We start from the raw sequence: 15,921 nt of genomic DNA, 5'->3' as shown, positions 1-15,921 counted from the left end.
TGGGACGATAGGTGTGCACCACCAATCCCCCCTAATTTTTGTATTTTTAGTAGAGATAGGGTTTCACCATGTTGCCCAGACTGGTCTCAACCTTCTGAGCTCAAGTGATCTGCCCGCCTTGGCCTCCCAAAGTGCTGAGATTACAGGCGTGAGGCAGCACACCCAGCTGAGACCTATTTTTATTAAAATATTAACTCTTAAGTTGTACCTGCTGCTGCTGTCTTCTAATCCTCACACTCAAAAGTCACAGAATATTCTAATAGCTAGTATCAAACTGTAATAAATTCTAAAGATGCTTACTCACCTTGTAATCCTATGGAGGAGAAAAATTGTCCTTTTACTTTCAACAGTTATATCCCGACTAAGTTTCACAAGTCTCTCGTATTTGTCATGCCTTGCATCAAGTTCCTGCTGAAATGCTAAAAACACATTATTATGATCATAAGCATGTATATTCTATACTCAAAGCCTACCAAACAATATTTTTAAGATGTATGTCACATAGGCTGGGTGCGGTGGCTCATGCCTGTAATCCATCCCAGCACTTTGGAAGGCCATGGTAGGTGGATCACAAGGTCAAGAGATCAAGACCATCCTGGCCTAGATGATGAAACCCCGTATCTACAAAAAAACAAAACAATTAGCTGGGAATGGTGGCACACGCCTGTAGTCCCAGCTACTCGGGAGGCTGAGGCAGGAGAATCACTTGAACCCTGGATGCAGAGGTTGCAGTGAGTCGAGATCAAGTCACTGCACTCCAGCCTGGCGACAGAGTGAGACTCTGTCTCAAAAAAAGAAAAAAAAAAAAGACGTCACAATGTAAATACAGACAATGACTGTAGTCACCTGACTTCATTCAGAAGTAGAACACAACGGTAACGACACTAATTCTCAAAACACAAAAAGGTGATTATAAACAATCTCTAGCACTTACTGACTCTAGTGTTAATTGTCAAATATCCTAGGTATACATCACTAACAGCGCTAAAGTACCTCAAGAGGTCCACTTAACGTTCCCAGATTTCTAAACCTTTAAAACTAAGTATCTACTAATAATTTCTGTAAATGCCAACAACGCACAGCAGATCACAAATTCCTGAATCCTTGAAGATTTTCTAAAAATCTGTCAATTGTAGTAAGGTAGCACACGTATATTAAAATGAACATAAAACAAATTTCTTAAAAGTGAATGCCACAGTATGTGTATTATATCTTCATTTTTTAAAAAGCTACCATATTATTATCACATTTAAACATTAAGTAAAAATCTAGTTAGCCCATTTATTTTAGAAAGTACATAATCTCAAATTTACTGTTTTACCATGTAGTAATATTGCATACATAAGCATAATCTACTTGAGAAATATTATTTTCAGACAGATTAGTAAAGAGAAAAAAGGAAAAATGACTGAAAATAGACAATCACTACGTGAGTTAGTTTTGTTACAACTAGGGAACTAGATCATAAAGTAGTTCTGCAATCAATAGAAAGCTGTGGCAGAGTTCATCTGAAAATGGTAAGAAACATCAAAATTTAATTAGGCTGGAAAAAAGTCAGCTGAAAATTGAGTTAGGATGTAGAAATCTAGGAAGAGAACTGAAAGTAGGAGAAAATGAAGAAGAGTTCCTGAGATCGATGAAAGGCTGAATGCAGGCTGTGGTGTCCAATTCTTATATACTATCTTCGAAGACTCAACACTTCCATATAGAAATTAATCTTCAACCTGTCAAACTGTCATGGACACAAATCTCCCATAACATAATATTACATTAAGAAAAGAGTTCCTCCCCACTTTCATACATCCTTTTTCCTTACAGAACAAAGCATTTTCAGAATTCTAACATGTCTTGCCTTCAGGAAAATTTTCACACATTTGTCTCCTTAAATGTCAGCACTTTGATTCCTTATAGTTACTGTTTCCTCCTTACCTGCATTCTATCAGCACTTAATGCTCAATGGAATACTTTTATTTATATCTCTTACATATAATTGCCAATCTGCTTACCTTTTATGCTAACTTAAGTTTCATCTATTCTGCTTAATTTGTTTTAGTCTCGAATATTGAGACTCAAAGAATTTTACCTTGGTAAACTTTTTACAGAAAGCCTAACTTGAGACTGCCAAACAAAAACACTGTTTTAAGTTTTTTAAAAGAACCAAAAACTTTCATTATACCACTATCAGATGTTTCAGCCTCAAAATTTTTTCCTTACTAAAATTCTTAACAATTAACAAAATAATTACTTTTTATTATTGTTTAAAAGACTACATCTAAAGTTTTGTGAATATACTTAGAGCAAAAGGTATTAAATAAATTTAACTGAAGGAAAACTGTTTACCTTTTCCAGAACACAAAGCTATACTTACAGAACATTGTATATACCTAACATTTAATAAAACAGTACAACAACTGGGAGTCTACATAAAGATTACATTCCCTATGGGAAAAATAACCCGCAGAATCTAGAATCTTTTCACAGTAAATTCATGCCTCTAACACATTAAACTGCCTCATGTCCTGCCCTTAGCTCATGAGCCAGGCAGACTATGTCTTCTTGCTAGTCCTGTTTCTCTAAGCTTGCACCTTTCTCGATGCCTCTATTTTTGCTACTGCCTCTCATCATCTCACATTCCACTTTCATCATTCAGATATCATTCTGCTCAAGGACTGCTTAAGAATCACGTACCTCCCTCCTCCCTTACTCTCCATTCCTTACCATGCTTCACTGATTTACATTTATCCTTCGCTAGCTAAAATTATATTGTTATTTGTAAATGTACTTGTTTCACCACTGTATCAGAGCATAGATCCATGTCTAGCAGCAGGTGTTCACAAAACATTTCCTGATTGAACTGCTTGTTGAAGTCATAAGCGGTATAACATACTGGATAAGAGCATCTGTTGTAGTTTGAGATAAACGTACTAAGGGTATGCAATCTCCTGGGAACTAAGAAATTGTTGAAAAGGAACTGCAAATCCATGTGCCCAATAAGCACTGCCCCTAACATGGAATAACGTCTTATTATTTTGCTGCTTAGCTATTACTTTTTCAAATGTATGTTAATGCAGCTGGAATAAAATAAAAATTACTCATAATAGTAATATAAGTTAACTTTATAAAGCACTGTTGAATCTGTCTTATCAGCTTCATTACTGTCATCCAAATCTAAGTTACCTTATGACTTTATTATCTCTAAGTTACCTTACAAATACCTTACTGTACCGGAACTACAAAATAGTCTCTTGTCTGGTCTGCGTCTGCCCACCTTGCCTTTCTATAGCTGCCAGAGTGACATTTCTAAAATATACTTTAGTCTTTAAGACTCTCTAATGACTCTGCATTACATTTAACAAACTCTAAACTCTTTATGAAGCCTTACATTACTTGGTCCCTTGCAATACCCCCAAAAAGAACAAATCAACAAATCATCATTTATGTAGTATTCCAGCCAGGGATGCATAACCTGAATCTAACCATGAGAAAATATTAATCAAATCTAAGTTGAGGAATATTCTCTTAAATAAGACCTATATTCTTCAATCAACATCATTGTCAAGAAAGACAAAGACTGAGAAACTGTTCCAGATCACAGAAAACTAAAAAGAGACATTACAATGTAATATGTGATCCTGTTCTAGATTACTGAACTAGAGAGAAAAAAAGCTGGAAGGAACCCTTTTGAGACAATTGTCAAAATATGCACTGTAGATTAAAGTATTGTGCCAGTGTTAAATCTCCTGAAATTAGTTAACAATACTATAGTTATACAACAGAATAGTCTTCTTCCTAGAAAATATATTCTGAAGTATTAACAAGTAAAGGGGTATGATGAATGCAACTTGTTCTTAAATGGTTCAGAATACATGGTTAGATATATAAATTTACATATATAGACAGAATAATAAAGCAAAAGTGGCAAAATGTTAAAAATTGGTCAATCTAAGTCAAGGCTATACAGAAATTCTCTGTACTATTTTTCCAACTGCATAAGTCTTCCAATTTTTTAAATAAATTTGAGATTACTTCAAAATAAATTTAAAAAGAGACAGTATTTCTTTACTCAGATGATTCAACAACAGTAGAATATTGATCTGATAACTCCTTTTAATGCAATTAACTCAAACTTTGATAGCAAAGTGGTTGCTCGGACATTAAAGATCCTGGGTTTGAGTTGAACAGACTATACTATCTCATGAAATTTTCTCTGGAAGCTAGTGCTTCTCATTAAAGACTTTCTGGGCAGGGCACGATGGCTCACGCCTAGAATCCCAGCACTCTGGGAGGCTGAGGTGGGTGGATCACTTGAGGTCAAGAGTTCAAAACCAGCCTAGCCAATATATAGCGAAACCTCTTGTCTACTAAAAATACAAAAATTAGCCGGGCATGGTGGCACAGGCCTGTAGTCCCAGCTACCTGGGAGGCTGAGGCAGGAGAATCACTTGAACCTGGGAGGCGGAGGTTGCAGTGAGCTGAGACTGCACCACTGCACGCCAGCCTGGGTGACAGAGTGAGAGTCCATCTCAAAAAAAAAAAAAAAAGACTTCCCATGTAATCCCTTTTAAAATCTCCTCTGACAGACCCGTAAGCTTTTATGTTAAACTTTTTCAAAACACTTGCTAAATCTTATGAAAGGAAAAAAAAGGGAAATGATTTTAATTTTCTTGGAATACAAATGGCTAGAAAGCAAAAACAGTCTGTACCTAAAAGTACTGTCTCTATATGTAAGAAAGCAACTATTATTCAGTTTATAAAAATGAAGAGAATAAAATCATCTTGTTTATTTCTAAATTACATGGAAATCAAAAAGGCTCCACTAACTAAAATATTTTCTTCTTTAAATATAGGTACGCCTTAACTGGGTTTTATCACTTAGTCTTACAATGGGAATACTGTACAAGTTGTAAAAAATGAACTTAGTAAACAAGAGATTATCACAAAATGACACGTAACAAAAATTACTTTTACATAACAAAAAGTTACATAAAGTTTTAAAAATTACTTTAACCACATATATTAATAATATAAACATCTCCAAAAAAAGAAACTTGGACCTTTTTTTTTTCAAGTTTATTAAAATTTTTTTCCCTGTTGTCTTCCTGCTTTTCCACCTTTACTGGGGTATAACTGACAATTAAAAATTATAAGGCCAGGCATGGTTGATTACGCCCGTAATCCCAGCACTTTGGGAGGCTAAGGGGGACAGATCACCTGAGCCCAGGAGTTCGAGACCAGCAGGGGCAACACAGTGAGACCCTGCCTCTACAAAAAAATCTAAAAACTAGCCACGTGTGGTGGCACATGCCTGTAGTCCCAGCTACTTGGAGGTTGAGGTGGGAGGATCACTTGAGCCCAAGAGGCTACGCTTGCAGTGAACGAAGATCACGCCACTGCACTTCAGCCTGGGCCAGGGTGAGGCGCTGTCTCCCAAAAAAAAAACAAAAAACAAAAACCTGTGTGTGTGTGTATGGTATATAAGGTGACACTTTGATATACGCTGTGAAATGATTACCACTATCAAGCTAATTAACGTATCCATCACCTCAGTTAGCTTTTTTTTTTTCCTTTTTGAGTCAGGGTCTCTGTTGCCCAGGCTGGAGTGCAGTGGCCCAATCACAGCTCACTGCAGCCTCAAACTTCTGAGTTCAAGCAGTCCTCCTGCCCCAGCCCCTCCGGAGTAGCTAGGACTATAAGCATACTACAGGCGCATGCCGTCATGCTCAGCTAATTGTGGTAAAAACATTTAAGATCTACTTACTTAGCAAATTTCAAGTATAAACTTTCTGAATTTATCAAGCTCTATACATTGAAATACCCTTAAACCACTTAACTCTCTTAATAATGCCTTTATTTCCGAAGTCTTTTCATTCCACAGCCCCACAAGCTGCCTGGCCTATAGGAAACACCCAATCATGTATACTGCACGAACTGAAAAAACGAGAACTTAAATTATTAACTAAATTAGTAGCTGACAAGGACCTAAATACATCTAGTCTTTTATTACTGAGATAATAATTAGGCCAGGGTTAAGATAATCAATATGTATTCATTATTTATTATGGCCATATTAATGACCACTGTAAGTCAGATACTATGAACACAAAGTTAGATAAGGTACAGTTCCTATCCTCAAGGAGCTCAGTCCTGTATGAGGGACAGAGATGTAAACAAATAAAATGTAATCATGCTATAACAAATACATGTAAAAAACTTAGGAAAGCAGAAAGCACATTTCTTGTTCACTACTAATACATGCGAGAACATAGCAGATAATAAATATTTCATGTTGGTCACCAAGTCAACTTGAGAGAAAAATCAGAACGCATTCACAGGAAAGAAGCTACTTGAGCTAGGTGTTAAAGAAAATTGTAGTTCAGGCCAGGCGCAGTGGCTCACATCTGTAATCCCAGCACTTTGAGAGGCCGAAGAGGGGCGGACTGCTTGAGCTCGGAGTTCAAGACCAGCCTCCAGCAACATGGCGAAACCTTGTCTCCACAAAAAAACTTAAAAAAATTAGGCATGGTGACACACGCCTGTAGTCCCAGCTACTCAGGAGGCTGAGGTAGGAAAATGGCTTGAGCCCAGGAGGCAGAGGTTTTGCAGTGAGCCAAGATCGTGCCTAATTATTATCTCAGACTGTGCGACAGAGACTCTGTCTCAAAAAACAAAAACAAAAACACCCAAAAAACTGTAGTTCAGCAGACAGGTAATGAGGACACCACCTTAGAAGCAACTTCACCTTTTCTTTTTTTTGAGATGGAGTCTCATTCTGTCGCCGGGGCTGGAGTGCAACGGCGCGATCTCAGCTCACTGCAACCTCCGCGTTCCGGGTTCAAGCGATTCTCCTGCCTCAGCCTCCGGAGTAGCTGGGATTACAGGCACCTGCCACTACGCCCAGCTAATTTTTCGTACTTTTTTTTTTTTTTTTTTTTTTTTTTTTGTTGTTGAGACGGAGCCTTGCTCTGTTGCCCAGGCTGGAGTGCAGTGGCGCGATCTCGGCTCACTGCAAGCTCCGCCTCCTGGGTTCACGCCATTCTCCTGCCTTAGCCTCCCAAGGAGCAGGGACTACAGACGCCCGGCCAATTTTTTCTATTTTTAGTAGAGACGGGGTTTCACCGTGTACTTTATTAGAGTCAGGGTTTCACCATGTTGGCCAGGCTGGTCTCAAACTCATGACCTCGTCATCCACCCGCCTCGGCCTACCAAAGTGCTGGGATTATGGGCGTGAGCCACCACACCCAGCCGCAACTCCACCTTCTGTATCAGTACGCTCTTTATTCAATTACGGCCAGCTGTCTTAAACTTCTGACAATTACAGTAGATACTGTGGTGGTTTTAAAATATATCCACAAATACCTGAGACTCCTCCCTCCAAAGGGTGGGACATAATTTCCCTCCCCTTCAATGTGAGACAGTTTTTAAAACTGCCTCCCTTCTAACAAACACAATATGACAAAAATGACAGTGTCTGATGTCTGAGATTAGGACATAAAGAGATTGTGGTTTCCTCCTTGCTCTCTTGCACTCTCTCTCTCTCTCTGGAGGCCAGATGCCACACCAAAGGGCATCCAAGCAGCACAAGAAGTTCATGTGGACAGGAACAGAGAGCTGGTTGCAGGCAAAAGGCCTAAACTATCAACAGCTGTGGATCCTTCAGCCCCAATCAAGGTTTCAGGTGATTGCAAATAGGAATCAACCAGTTAAGCCCTTCCCAGATTCCTTAATCACAGAAATGTAAGATACAGGATAGTCGATAGACAGGGACAAAAGGAAGAGGATTTTATTTTGTGCTTGTTTTGAAATGAAGAATAACTTGTCCAAGTTAATATGCTGAGAAAAGGGGACTGTGAAAATATGTGTATATAGATATACGAGATTCACTAATAGATACAAGCTCCCATTCTGTGCAGTGTTACAGTTAAAGATACCGTCCCTGTCTTCAAGTCTAGTAGAGGAAACAAATACACACTAAATGAAAATATATTTTAGCATATAACAGATGAGTAAATATTATCAAGTACACAATTACTGAGTATGTGACATGTCTAATATTAATTAGCTAATGTTTACTGTTTCTTGTGTTTAAGTCATGTTTACCTGATTACTAATATTTCTCTTAATGGGACATAAAAGTGAAGGCCTTTGTAATCCAGACTTTTAGGGTAGATCTAGCGACATCACAAAACCTCTAGCTAAAGTTTCACATCTAAATTCTTAGGGACTGTTTTCTTGCGCATAACCATGGCTAAATAATTTTGTTCTCTCCCCTTCATCAACTTACATTGCAGAGAACTTACATTTAAAGGCCAACATCACGGGTGAAGATGAATTAACATCCTTCCCTTCTCTTCTTTGGTTATGTGGGAAATTGTCATGCTTCCTTTTCCTGAACCCTCCTGATCCTTATATAGAGAAGAAAAAAAGTTAGAGAGGGATCTTCCATCACGAAAAGTTTGCAAAACAGAATATAGGCAAACCTCCTCCTTGCTTTAAAACCAGATACCCACAGGGCCCTCGCCTTAGAGGCTTTCTCCGCAGACTGACAGAGACGCTGCCCAGGCCTTTCCAAGCAAATCATCCAAGTTTCCACCAACTGGTGCTATGATCTGTCATTACAGCAATTACTGAACTAGGATAAAATCACACCTCAAAGATTTAAGAAAAAGGGAGGTGTAAACACGGCCGACGTGGCCGGGGAGAGAACCAGAGCTGCCGCCCCCGAGTCTGCAAGGGACCAAGGCATCCTTCAAGGGTGAAAAGGGGAAAATTGCATAGAAAGACTGGAGAACCACCCCCTCTGGATAAATAACGCCCCGTGTTGTTAAGGACGCCACCTTCTTTGTTGCTCATGTCGTCACAGCCTACGGTGAGACAAGCGGAGACCGAAGGACCTGGAGCAAGAGGAGTGTGCGAGGTACAGGCCGAGGGAACCTGGGAAAACAGCCCGCAGAAAAACGCTTTGCAGCCGGGCCGACTACAACGCAGTGGCCGGAAGTCTTCCCGCACGTACTTCCGGCCTGCGTCCGGAGGGGAGGGGAGGCCGCCGCAGCTGGCTCCGCCCACCGCGTGGTCCAGGGACCACCACCCCCGCCGTCGCGCGAGCGTACTATTGCGGCCGCCCTCTGCTGTGCCTGAAGACAGAAGCGACTCTACACGCCTCACAGCATGCACTGTTACTAAAAAGACGGTGCCTCCTCCTGGAGCTGAGATCTGTGTGATCGTGGGAAAGCAACGAAAAGCGTACGTAATTTTTTTTCTGAAGGCACCTTCGGGACACCTTACCCTTCCCTCAGCGGGAGCCCAGCTTCGCGCGCGGTGCGTTGTGGGGGTTGTAGTTCGTCCGCGGGAGCGGGACCTCCGGTTCCCCGGGCCAGGGGTGTGAGAAAGAAGCGAGCCCTCGAGTTCCTCGGGGCATGTGGGAAGGTTTTTTTCAGGATCCAGGCAGAACCTTACAGAGCTGGGAGTTTTTTAACTTTCCATTCCTGACAGTGACGCCAGGAGCTTTAAGTAATGGAAATATGCGAGTCAATCAGTGGATGGTGTTAGTACTGTTTTCTCTTATGAAGATCAAGCCTGCCCTTCGGGTCTGCTTCCACCTTTTCCCCCTGCCCGTCTCCCACCGACTCCCTCCTTTCCACTGGCTCTCAGGAGCCGGACAGCCTGTGTTCAATTTGCCTCCAAGGAGTGGTTGTGTGACCTTGATGAAGCAAGCAACTTCTCTGCCTCAGTTTCTTTATCTGTAACATAGGGATAGAATAGTACCCGCCTTGTAGGGTTATTTGAGGATGAAAGGAGTTAAGTCTCGTGAAGACGCTCTTTCACATATAACTGCTCAATTAAATATCATACTCCTCTCCCACCAGGGCTCTCCCAAACAAAATGACAGAAAAGTGGGTAATAGCAGGTGTGTTCCACTAAACTGTGGGCCTTTCATTATGAGCAGGTGCTGCCGTATCTAGACTTTGTGCCCCTCCTAGCCCCAGTGCTTCTCAGAGCTGTGATCCGGCCCCATGTAAGCTTCGGTCAATGTTTGTTGAAGAATCACGTTCCTGGCGTCAGGATGGGTAACTAGGTGGCAATTCAGCACCGTCTAGAGAGAATCTAAGGCCAAGGCTTGGTAAGTGGGGTGCCCTAGGCCTAGTACAGAAAACACAAGTACATTTTAAGCTTTCTCTAAATAACCTCTATATTGTAGTCATGTGTTGTACACACAGTCTTTTCTCCTTGTTAATTTAGGAACAAAGGAACAGTAAATGGAATAACTTGGCTAGAATATGGCAGTAACTACAAGGCATGTTCTGCTCTGGAACGAAGGTAACCACCACTCATACCTCTGCAGCCCTGTGAATACGTGAATTGACTAAGCAGATTCCTTAAGGATAAAGTAGGCTCCTGGGGACCTTGCTTGTTGGGCTACTTGCTTTGTGGTTGTTAAACAGATAATTCTCATGAGTTTGAGTGACGTCTGATCTACCAGTATTCTCCCTACTCTGATTAGAAATGACTTGACCATGCCAAAAAGAATAAGACAGCTCTGATACAAATCTAGCCACTTTAATGTGACTCCCTCTAGATCCAAGGAAGCCAGTACTTACGAACATTTTCAGAGTCGATACTTACTGTACTGTACCATAGTCGAGGAAAAGGGTATTTTTCCTAACTCTCCTGGAGTAGCACATCCCAAGATCTCAACTTTCCAAAACCTGGATCAACTATATTTCTCTTCTTTCTCCAGCCACTACTCCCCTAGCCTGTTCAACTACAGCTGTGTTACCTGAACTGCTTTCCACTCTTTCCCATAAATGTAATGATTAGAACACTAAGTTTCATAACCTATAATGACTTCTGAAAGTATTTAAGGGAGGTGAATCCCAGGAGCACTTTCCCAGCACTTATTTGCATATGCATTTACCCCAGGCTTCCCCAGGTGTCCCAACTTGTAGCTACTCCTTTGTCAGGAAATAGATTTCAACGTCTGTAACAACCTGCATCCCTACCCTGTCTCCTTGTTTTATTGCTTCAGATGCAAACACATAGTTTTGGTACTTGGCAAAACAGTTTTTTTTTTGTTTTTTAAAGGAAGACAACCACCTCAAGTCAGGGAGAGGAAGGTAAAGATTTTTAGTAAGATTTTACCTCTGATGTTTGTTTTTACTTGTTATTGTTGCTTTTTATTTATTTATTTTTTTTTTTTGACACGGTTTCACTCTGTCACCCAGGCTGCAGTCCACGGCTCACTCACTACAGCCTTGACCTCCTCGGGCTCAAGTGATCCTCCCACCTCAGCCTCCCAGGTTGTTGGGACTACAAGCACATGCTACTATGCACGGCTAATTTTTTTTCTCTCTCTCTATTTTGTGGAGACAGGGTTTCGCCATGTTGCCCAGGCTGGTCTCAAACACCTGGGCTCAAGTGATCCACCTGCCTAGGCCTCCCAAAGTGCTGGGATTACAGTGAGCCACTGTGCCTGGCCCCCTGTTGCATTCTAATTGCCTATATTTGGCTCTCAATGAAGCACTAAACCTTTCAATTGCATGGTGGCTATTCAGTTCATAAATCCTCTCATTGGTCACCATTAGATTAAGAGAAAAATCGCATATCAAAACTGGTTTGGGAGGCCAAGGCGTGCAGTTCATTTGAGTTCGAGACCAGCCTGGCCAACATGGTGAAACAGTCTCTACTAAAAAATACAAAAATTATCTGGGCGTGGTGGCACGCACCTGTAATCCCCAGAGGCTAAGGCCGAAGAATCTCTTGAACCCAGGGTGGGAGTTTGCAGTAAGCCAAGATAGCACCACTGACCTCCAGCCTGGGCCACAGAACAAGACTTCACCTCAAAAAAAAAAAAAAAAAAAACACAAACAAAACTGGTTTTGGATAGTGAAAGAAAATCATATAATCCAGTAAAGAGAAGATAATTAAGAGATTATCTATTTCAGCATTTCCCTTATTTAGTTATTACATAAATAACTAAATCCTGGGGTAGAAGAGATCGTGGGGAATTGTAATAATCTAGAGTTTCTGTTTTTTTGTTTTTTTGTTTTTGAGACGGAGTCTCGCTCTGTCGCCCAGGCTGGAGTGCAGTGGCGCAATCTCGGCTCACTGCAAGCTCCGCCTCCCGGGTTCACGCCATTCTCCTGCCTCAGCCTCCCGAGTAGCTGGGACTACAGGCGCCCGCCACCACGACCGGCTAATTTTTTTGTATTTTTAGTAGAGACGGGGTTTCATCGTGGTCATCTCCTGACCTCGTGATCCGCCCGCCTTGGCCTCCCAAAGTGCTGGGATTACAAGCGTGAGCCACCACGCCCGGCCTGGAGTTTCTGTTTTTTAAAAGATAACCATAATATTTAAAAGATATCTGTGGGATCCAGAGTGGTATTGTGAAGTGTACACATTATTGTGAATAAATTCAAAGATTTATTTTTCAAGCAATGCTAGGATGTAGTAGGAGAAAATGATGTTCCAGTTTTATAACACAAGAAAGGGAAGCTCATATTGAAGAAGTAAAGAGTAATGGGCAAAACCACAATGAGATATCACTTCAAATCCACTAGGATGATTATATTTAAAAAGAAGACAGAAAATAATAATTGGTGAAGATATGAAGAAACTGGAACCCTGATCAATTGCTGGTAGGAATGTAAAATGGTCCAGCCACTATAGAAGACAATTTGGCAGTTCCTCAAAGAGCTGGACATAGAATTACCATATGACCCAGCAATTCCACTGTTAACTATATACCTTGAACACAAATGTTCATAGCAGCACTACTCACAATAACCAAAAAGTAGAAATAACCCAAATGTCTATCAGTAGATAAATGGATAAACAAAATGATATATCATTTGGCAATAAAAAGGAATGAAGTACTATTCACGCTGCAACATGGATGAAACTTGAAAACAAGAGGAGTGAAAGGAGTCAGTCACAAAAGACCACTTATTATATGATTCCATATATACAAAATGTCCAAAATAGGCAAATCTATAGATAGAAAGTAGATTCATGGTTGCCTAGGGCTAGGGGCCATGGAACAGTGAGATGGAGGGGTGATAGCTAAAGGATGTGGGGTTTCTTTGTGAGGAGACGGAAATGTTCTAAAATTGACTAGGGTGATGGTTTCACCTATTTGTGAATATACTAAAAATTGTTGAATCAGTCAGTTTAAATGATGACTTACATGTGAATTATACTTCAATGAAGCTATTAAAACAAATTTTTAAAAGTGTTGGGAAACATTCCTTTAAAGTCTTGTAAATATATTGTGTATATATATGTAAATTTACTGTATACATGTAAATATATAGATAATTCAATGTTATTAGGAAAAAGCATTAAACCACATGGCTTAAGTTTATTTTTATTTTTATTTATTTATTTTTTTTTGAGATGGAGTCTCACTCTGTCACCCAGGCTGGAGTGCAATGGTACGATCTTGGCTCACTGCAACCTCTGCCTCCCAGGTTCAAGCGATTCTTCTGCCTCAGCCTCCCGAGTAGCTGGGATTGCAGGTGTGTGTCACCATGCCCAGCTAATTTTTTTTTTTTTTTTTGTAGTTTTAGTAGAGACGGGGTTTCACCATGTTGGCCAGGCTGGTCTCGAACTCCTGACCTTGTGATCCGCCCACCTCGGCCTCCCAAAATGCTGAGATTACAAGTGTGAGCTACCGTGCCTGGTCGGCTTAAGTTTATTTTTAATACTCCATAATAAAAAAGATGTAAAGTACTTTATAGGTTTGATAATATTTCAACAAATATTTCTGTGCCTGGTTTATGCCTGACAATGTGACTGGTGCCATACAGGATGCAAACATTTACTATCTCTACTTCTCCCATTCTTCTTGATCTATCTCTAATCAGGCTTTCACCCCATCATTTCTCAGAAACTGCTCTTGTCAAAATCTAGAGATTTTGCAATGACTTCCGCATTGCAAAATCTGATTGTCAATTCTTACTCCTCATCTCACTTGACCCTGAAGCAGCATTTAAAAGTTGTCATTCCCTGTGTCTAGAAACCACATTCTCTTGACTCTCCTTCTATAGTACCTCTGTAGCCACTTCTTCCCAGTCCTTTATAGTTTCTCCTTACCTTCACAAACACTGAATTGCTGCAGAAGCCCTCCTCTCTTCTATTACACTTACTCCCTTGTTGATCCCATTCTTATGGTTTTAAATGCCATCTATAATCTAACAATTCCCCCACTTTATATATTCAGTTCAGATAACTCATAAATCCAGTCCAAACTCATATCAAATTACCTATTTACTATATTCTCTTGAGTGTATAACATGCGTCTAAAACTGAACATAGCCATCTTCCAATACCTATTTCTTCAGCAGTGTTCCCTATTTTAGTTAATTTCTATTCTTCCAGCAGATCAGACTAAACACTAGAGTCATCTTTGACTCCTCTCTTTCCCATTCCATATCCTATTTGCTATGGATTGAATTGTGACCACCCTTCCCCCCAAATTCATGTTGAAGCCTAATTCTTAGTGTGTGACTATATTTGGAGATAGGGCTTTTAGGAGATAAGTAAGGTTAAATGAGGTCATAAGAGTGGTGTTTTGATCCATTAGGATTGGATTGGTGGCCTTACAAGAAAACATCTCTTTCTCTGTCCATGCACCAAGGAAAGGCTACATCTCTTTCTCTGTCCGTGCACCAGGGAAAGGTTTTGATCAATTAGGATTGGTGGCCTCATAAGAAAAGATCTCTTTCTCTTTCCATACACCAAGGAAATGCTATTTGAAGACGGAGCAAGAAGGTGGTTATCTACAAGCCAGGAAGAGAGTCCTCACCAAAACACAACCATGCTGGTACCCTGATCTTCAACTTCCAGTCTTGAGCTGTTGAGAAAATAAACTTTTACTGTTTAAGCTACCCAGTCTATGGTATTTTGTTATGGCAGCCTGAGCAGACTAAGATACTTTTTATTACCAAAATCCTTTTGGATCTACCTTCAAAACATATTCATATTACAACCAGTCTCCCCAAATTCTGTTAGTACCTTAACTCAAGTTATTATCATCTGTCACTTGAAATAGAGCAATAGCCTCCTAACTATATACGGATGTCAGTCCTCTTCATTGAGATGCAGTCCATTTCCTCCCTGAAACTGAGCAGGCCTTTTGACTTGCTTTGACCAATAGAATTTGAAGAAATGATGCTGAGCCAGTTCCAGGCCTACCCCTTAAGGAGACGTGACACTTTCTACTTTAGCTCTCTTGGAACTTTGAGCCACCACGTGAGAAGTCTGATTACCCATTTGCAAGTGAAGCCTAAACAGCCCCTGTTCCTTCCAGACAACCCACCTGAGGCACCGGACACATGAGTGAAGCCATCTTGACATCCCAGTCACAGCCAAACTCACTCCTGAGTGCATCTGCATGATGAACCCAGCAATCCCCACCATGGAGCAAAGGATCCAGCCAGTCAACCCAAAGAATCATGAAAAATAATTGTTGTTTTAAAGTTCTTCAGTTTTGGAATAGCTTGTTATGCAACAATACATAATTAATACGCTGGTCTCCCACTTTCAAGTTTGATAAACTTTCAGCTATTTTTCCACATAGGCAGAGTGATTCCATTAAAACATACATCAGATAATGTCACTGCACTAAGTAAACTCTACAAGGACTCTCATCTCCCTCAGAGTAAAGGTCACAGTCGTTACAAGGTCCTACGTAATGTGGCCCTCACCACCACTCCATTACCTTTTTCTTATCTACTATTTGCTAACTTTGCTTTGTCCTCTTTTCTGTTCTGAAACAGGCTAGGCATGGTTCTGCCTCAAGGCCTTCGCACTATCTACTCTGTCTGCTTGGATTGTTCTTCCCACAGATTTCTTGCTCCCTTCTTCCTTCATGAAGAAATGTCATGAAATGTCCTTCCTTCATGAAATGTCACCTTCTCATTGAGG

General features: G+C 40.6%; 2 protein-coding genes across 10 annotated transcripts in view; one reads left to right on the top strand and one right to left on the bottom strand.

Moving 5' to 3' along the window:
• The window catches only part of TSNAX (translin associated factor X), a 39,390-nt gene extending 30,345 nt beyond the window's left edge, over positions 1–9,045 (bottom strand). The window contains exons 1-3 of one of the 2 annotated variants that reach the window (XR_008649654.2): positions 8,835–8,967; positions 8,298–8,402; positions 305–419 (exon numbers count right to left, since the gene is read on the bottom strand). Coding sequence is in view for 1 of the 2 variants with exons in the window: in XM_055234499.2 (XP_055090474.1) it covers positions 305–419; positions 8,298–8,402; positions 8,835–8,850 (236 nt within the window). In the remaining variant the exon portion in view is untranslated. Of the gene's footprint in view, positions 1–304; positions 420–8,297; positions 8,403–8,834 lie in introns of both variants that reach the window. The other variant, XM_055234499.2, reaches the window with a different exon arrangement.
• On the top strand, positions 8,849–15,528 carry LOC129458562 (uncharacterized). Of its 8 annotated transcripts, none has more exons than XM_055234503.2 (4): positions 8,849–9,240; positions 10,237–10,314; positions 11,080–11,111; positions 14,738–14,882. In XM_055234503.2, exons 1-4 carry the CDS (start codon positions 8,849–8,851, stop codon positions 14,749–14,751), a joined length of 516 nt encoding a protein of 171 aa, XP_055090478.1. In that variant the 3' UTR covers positions 14,752–14,882. The 8 variants fall into 8 exon arrangements, 3 of the variants coding, with proteins under 3 accessions (XP_055090478.1, XP_055090479.1, XP_055090476.1); XR_010114825.1 differs by lacking the exon at positions 11,080–11,111 and adding an exon at positions 9,944–10,117 and having other exon boundaries at positions 8,992–9,240; XR_008649656.2 differs by lacking the exon at positions 8,849–9,240 and adding an exon at positions 9,312–10,117.
• Positions 15,529–15,921: the final 393 nt, after the last annotated feature.

Source organism: Symphalangus syndactylus, chromosome 19, assembly GCF_028878055.3.
Source record: "Symphalangus syndactylus isolate Jambi chromosome 19, NHGRI_mSymSyn1-v2.1_pri, whole genome shotgun sequence".
Classification (NCBI taxonomy): domain Eukaryota; kingdom Metazoa; phylum Chordata; class Mammalia; order Primates; family Hylobatidae; genus Symphalangus; species Symphalangus syndactylus.
This window is presented reverse-complemented; position numbering and strand designations above follow the sequence as displayed.

Coding starts and splice junctions, on each gene's coding strand:
- LOC129458562 (XM_055234501.2), top strand. CDS start 8,849: ATGTCGTCACAGCCTACGGTGAGACAAGCGGAGACCGAAGGACCTGGA. Junction 9,241..10,236: donor GTGGGAAAGCAACGAAAAGC/GTACGTAATTTT, acceptor TTGTTAATTTAG/GAACAAAGGAACAGTAAATG. Junction 10,315..14,737: donor TGTTCTGCTCTGGAACGAAG/GTAACCACCACT, acceptor CCATACACCAAG/GAAATGCTATTTGAAGACGG.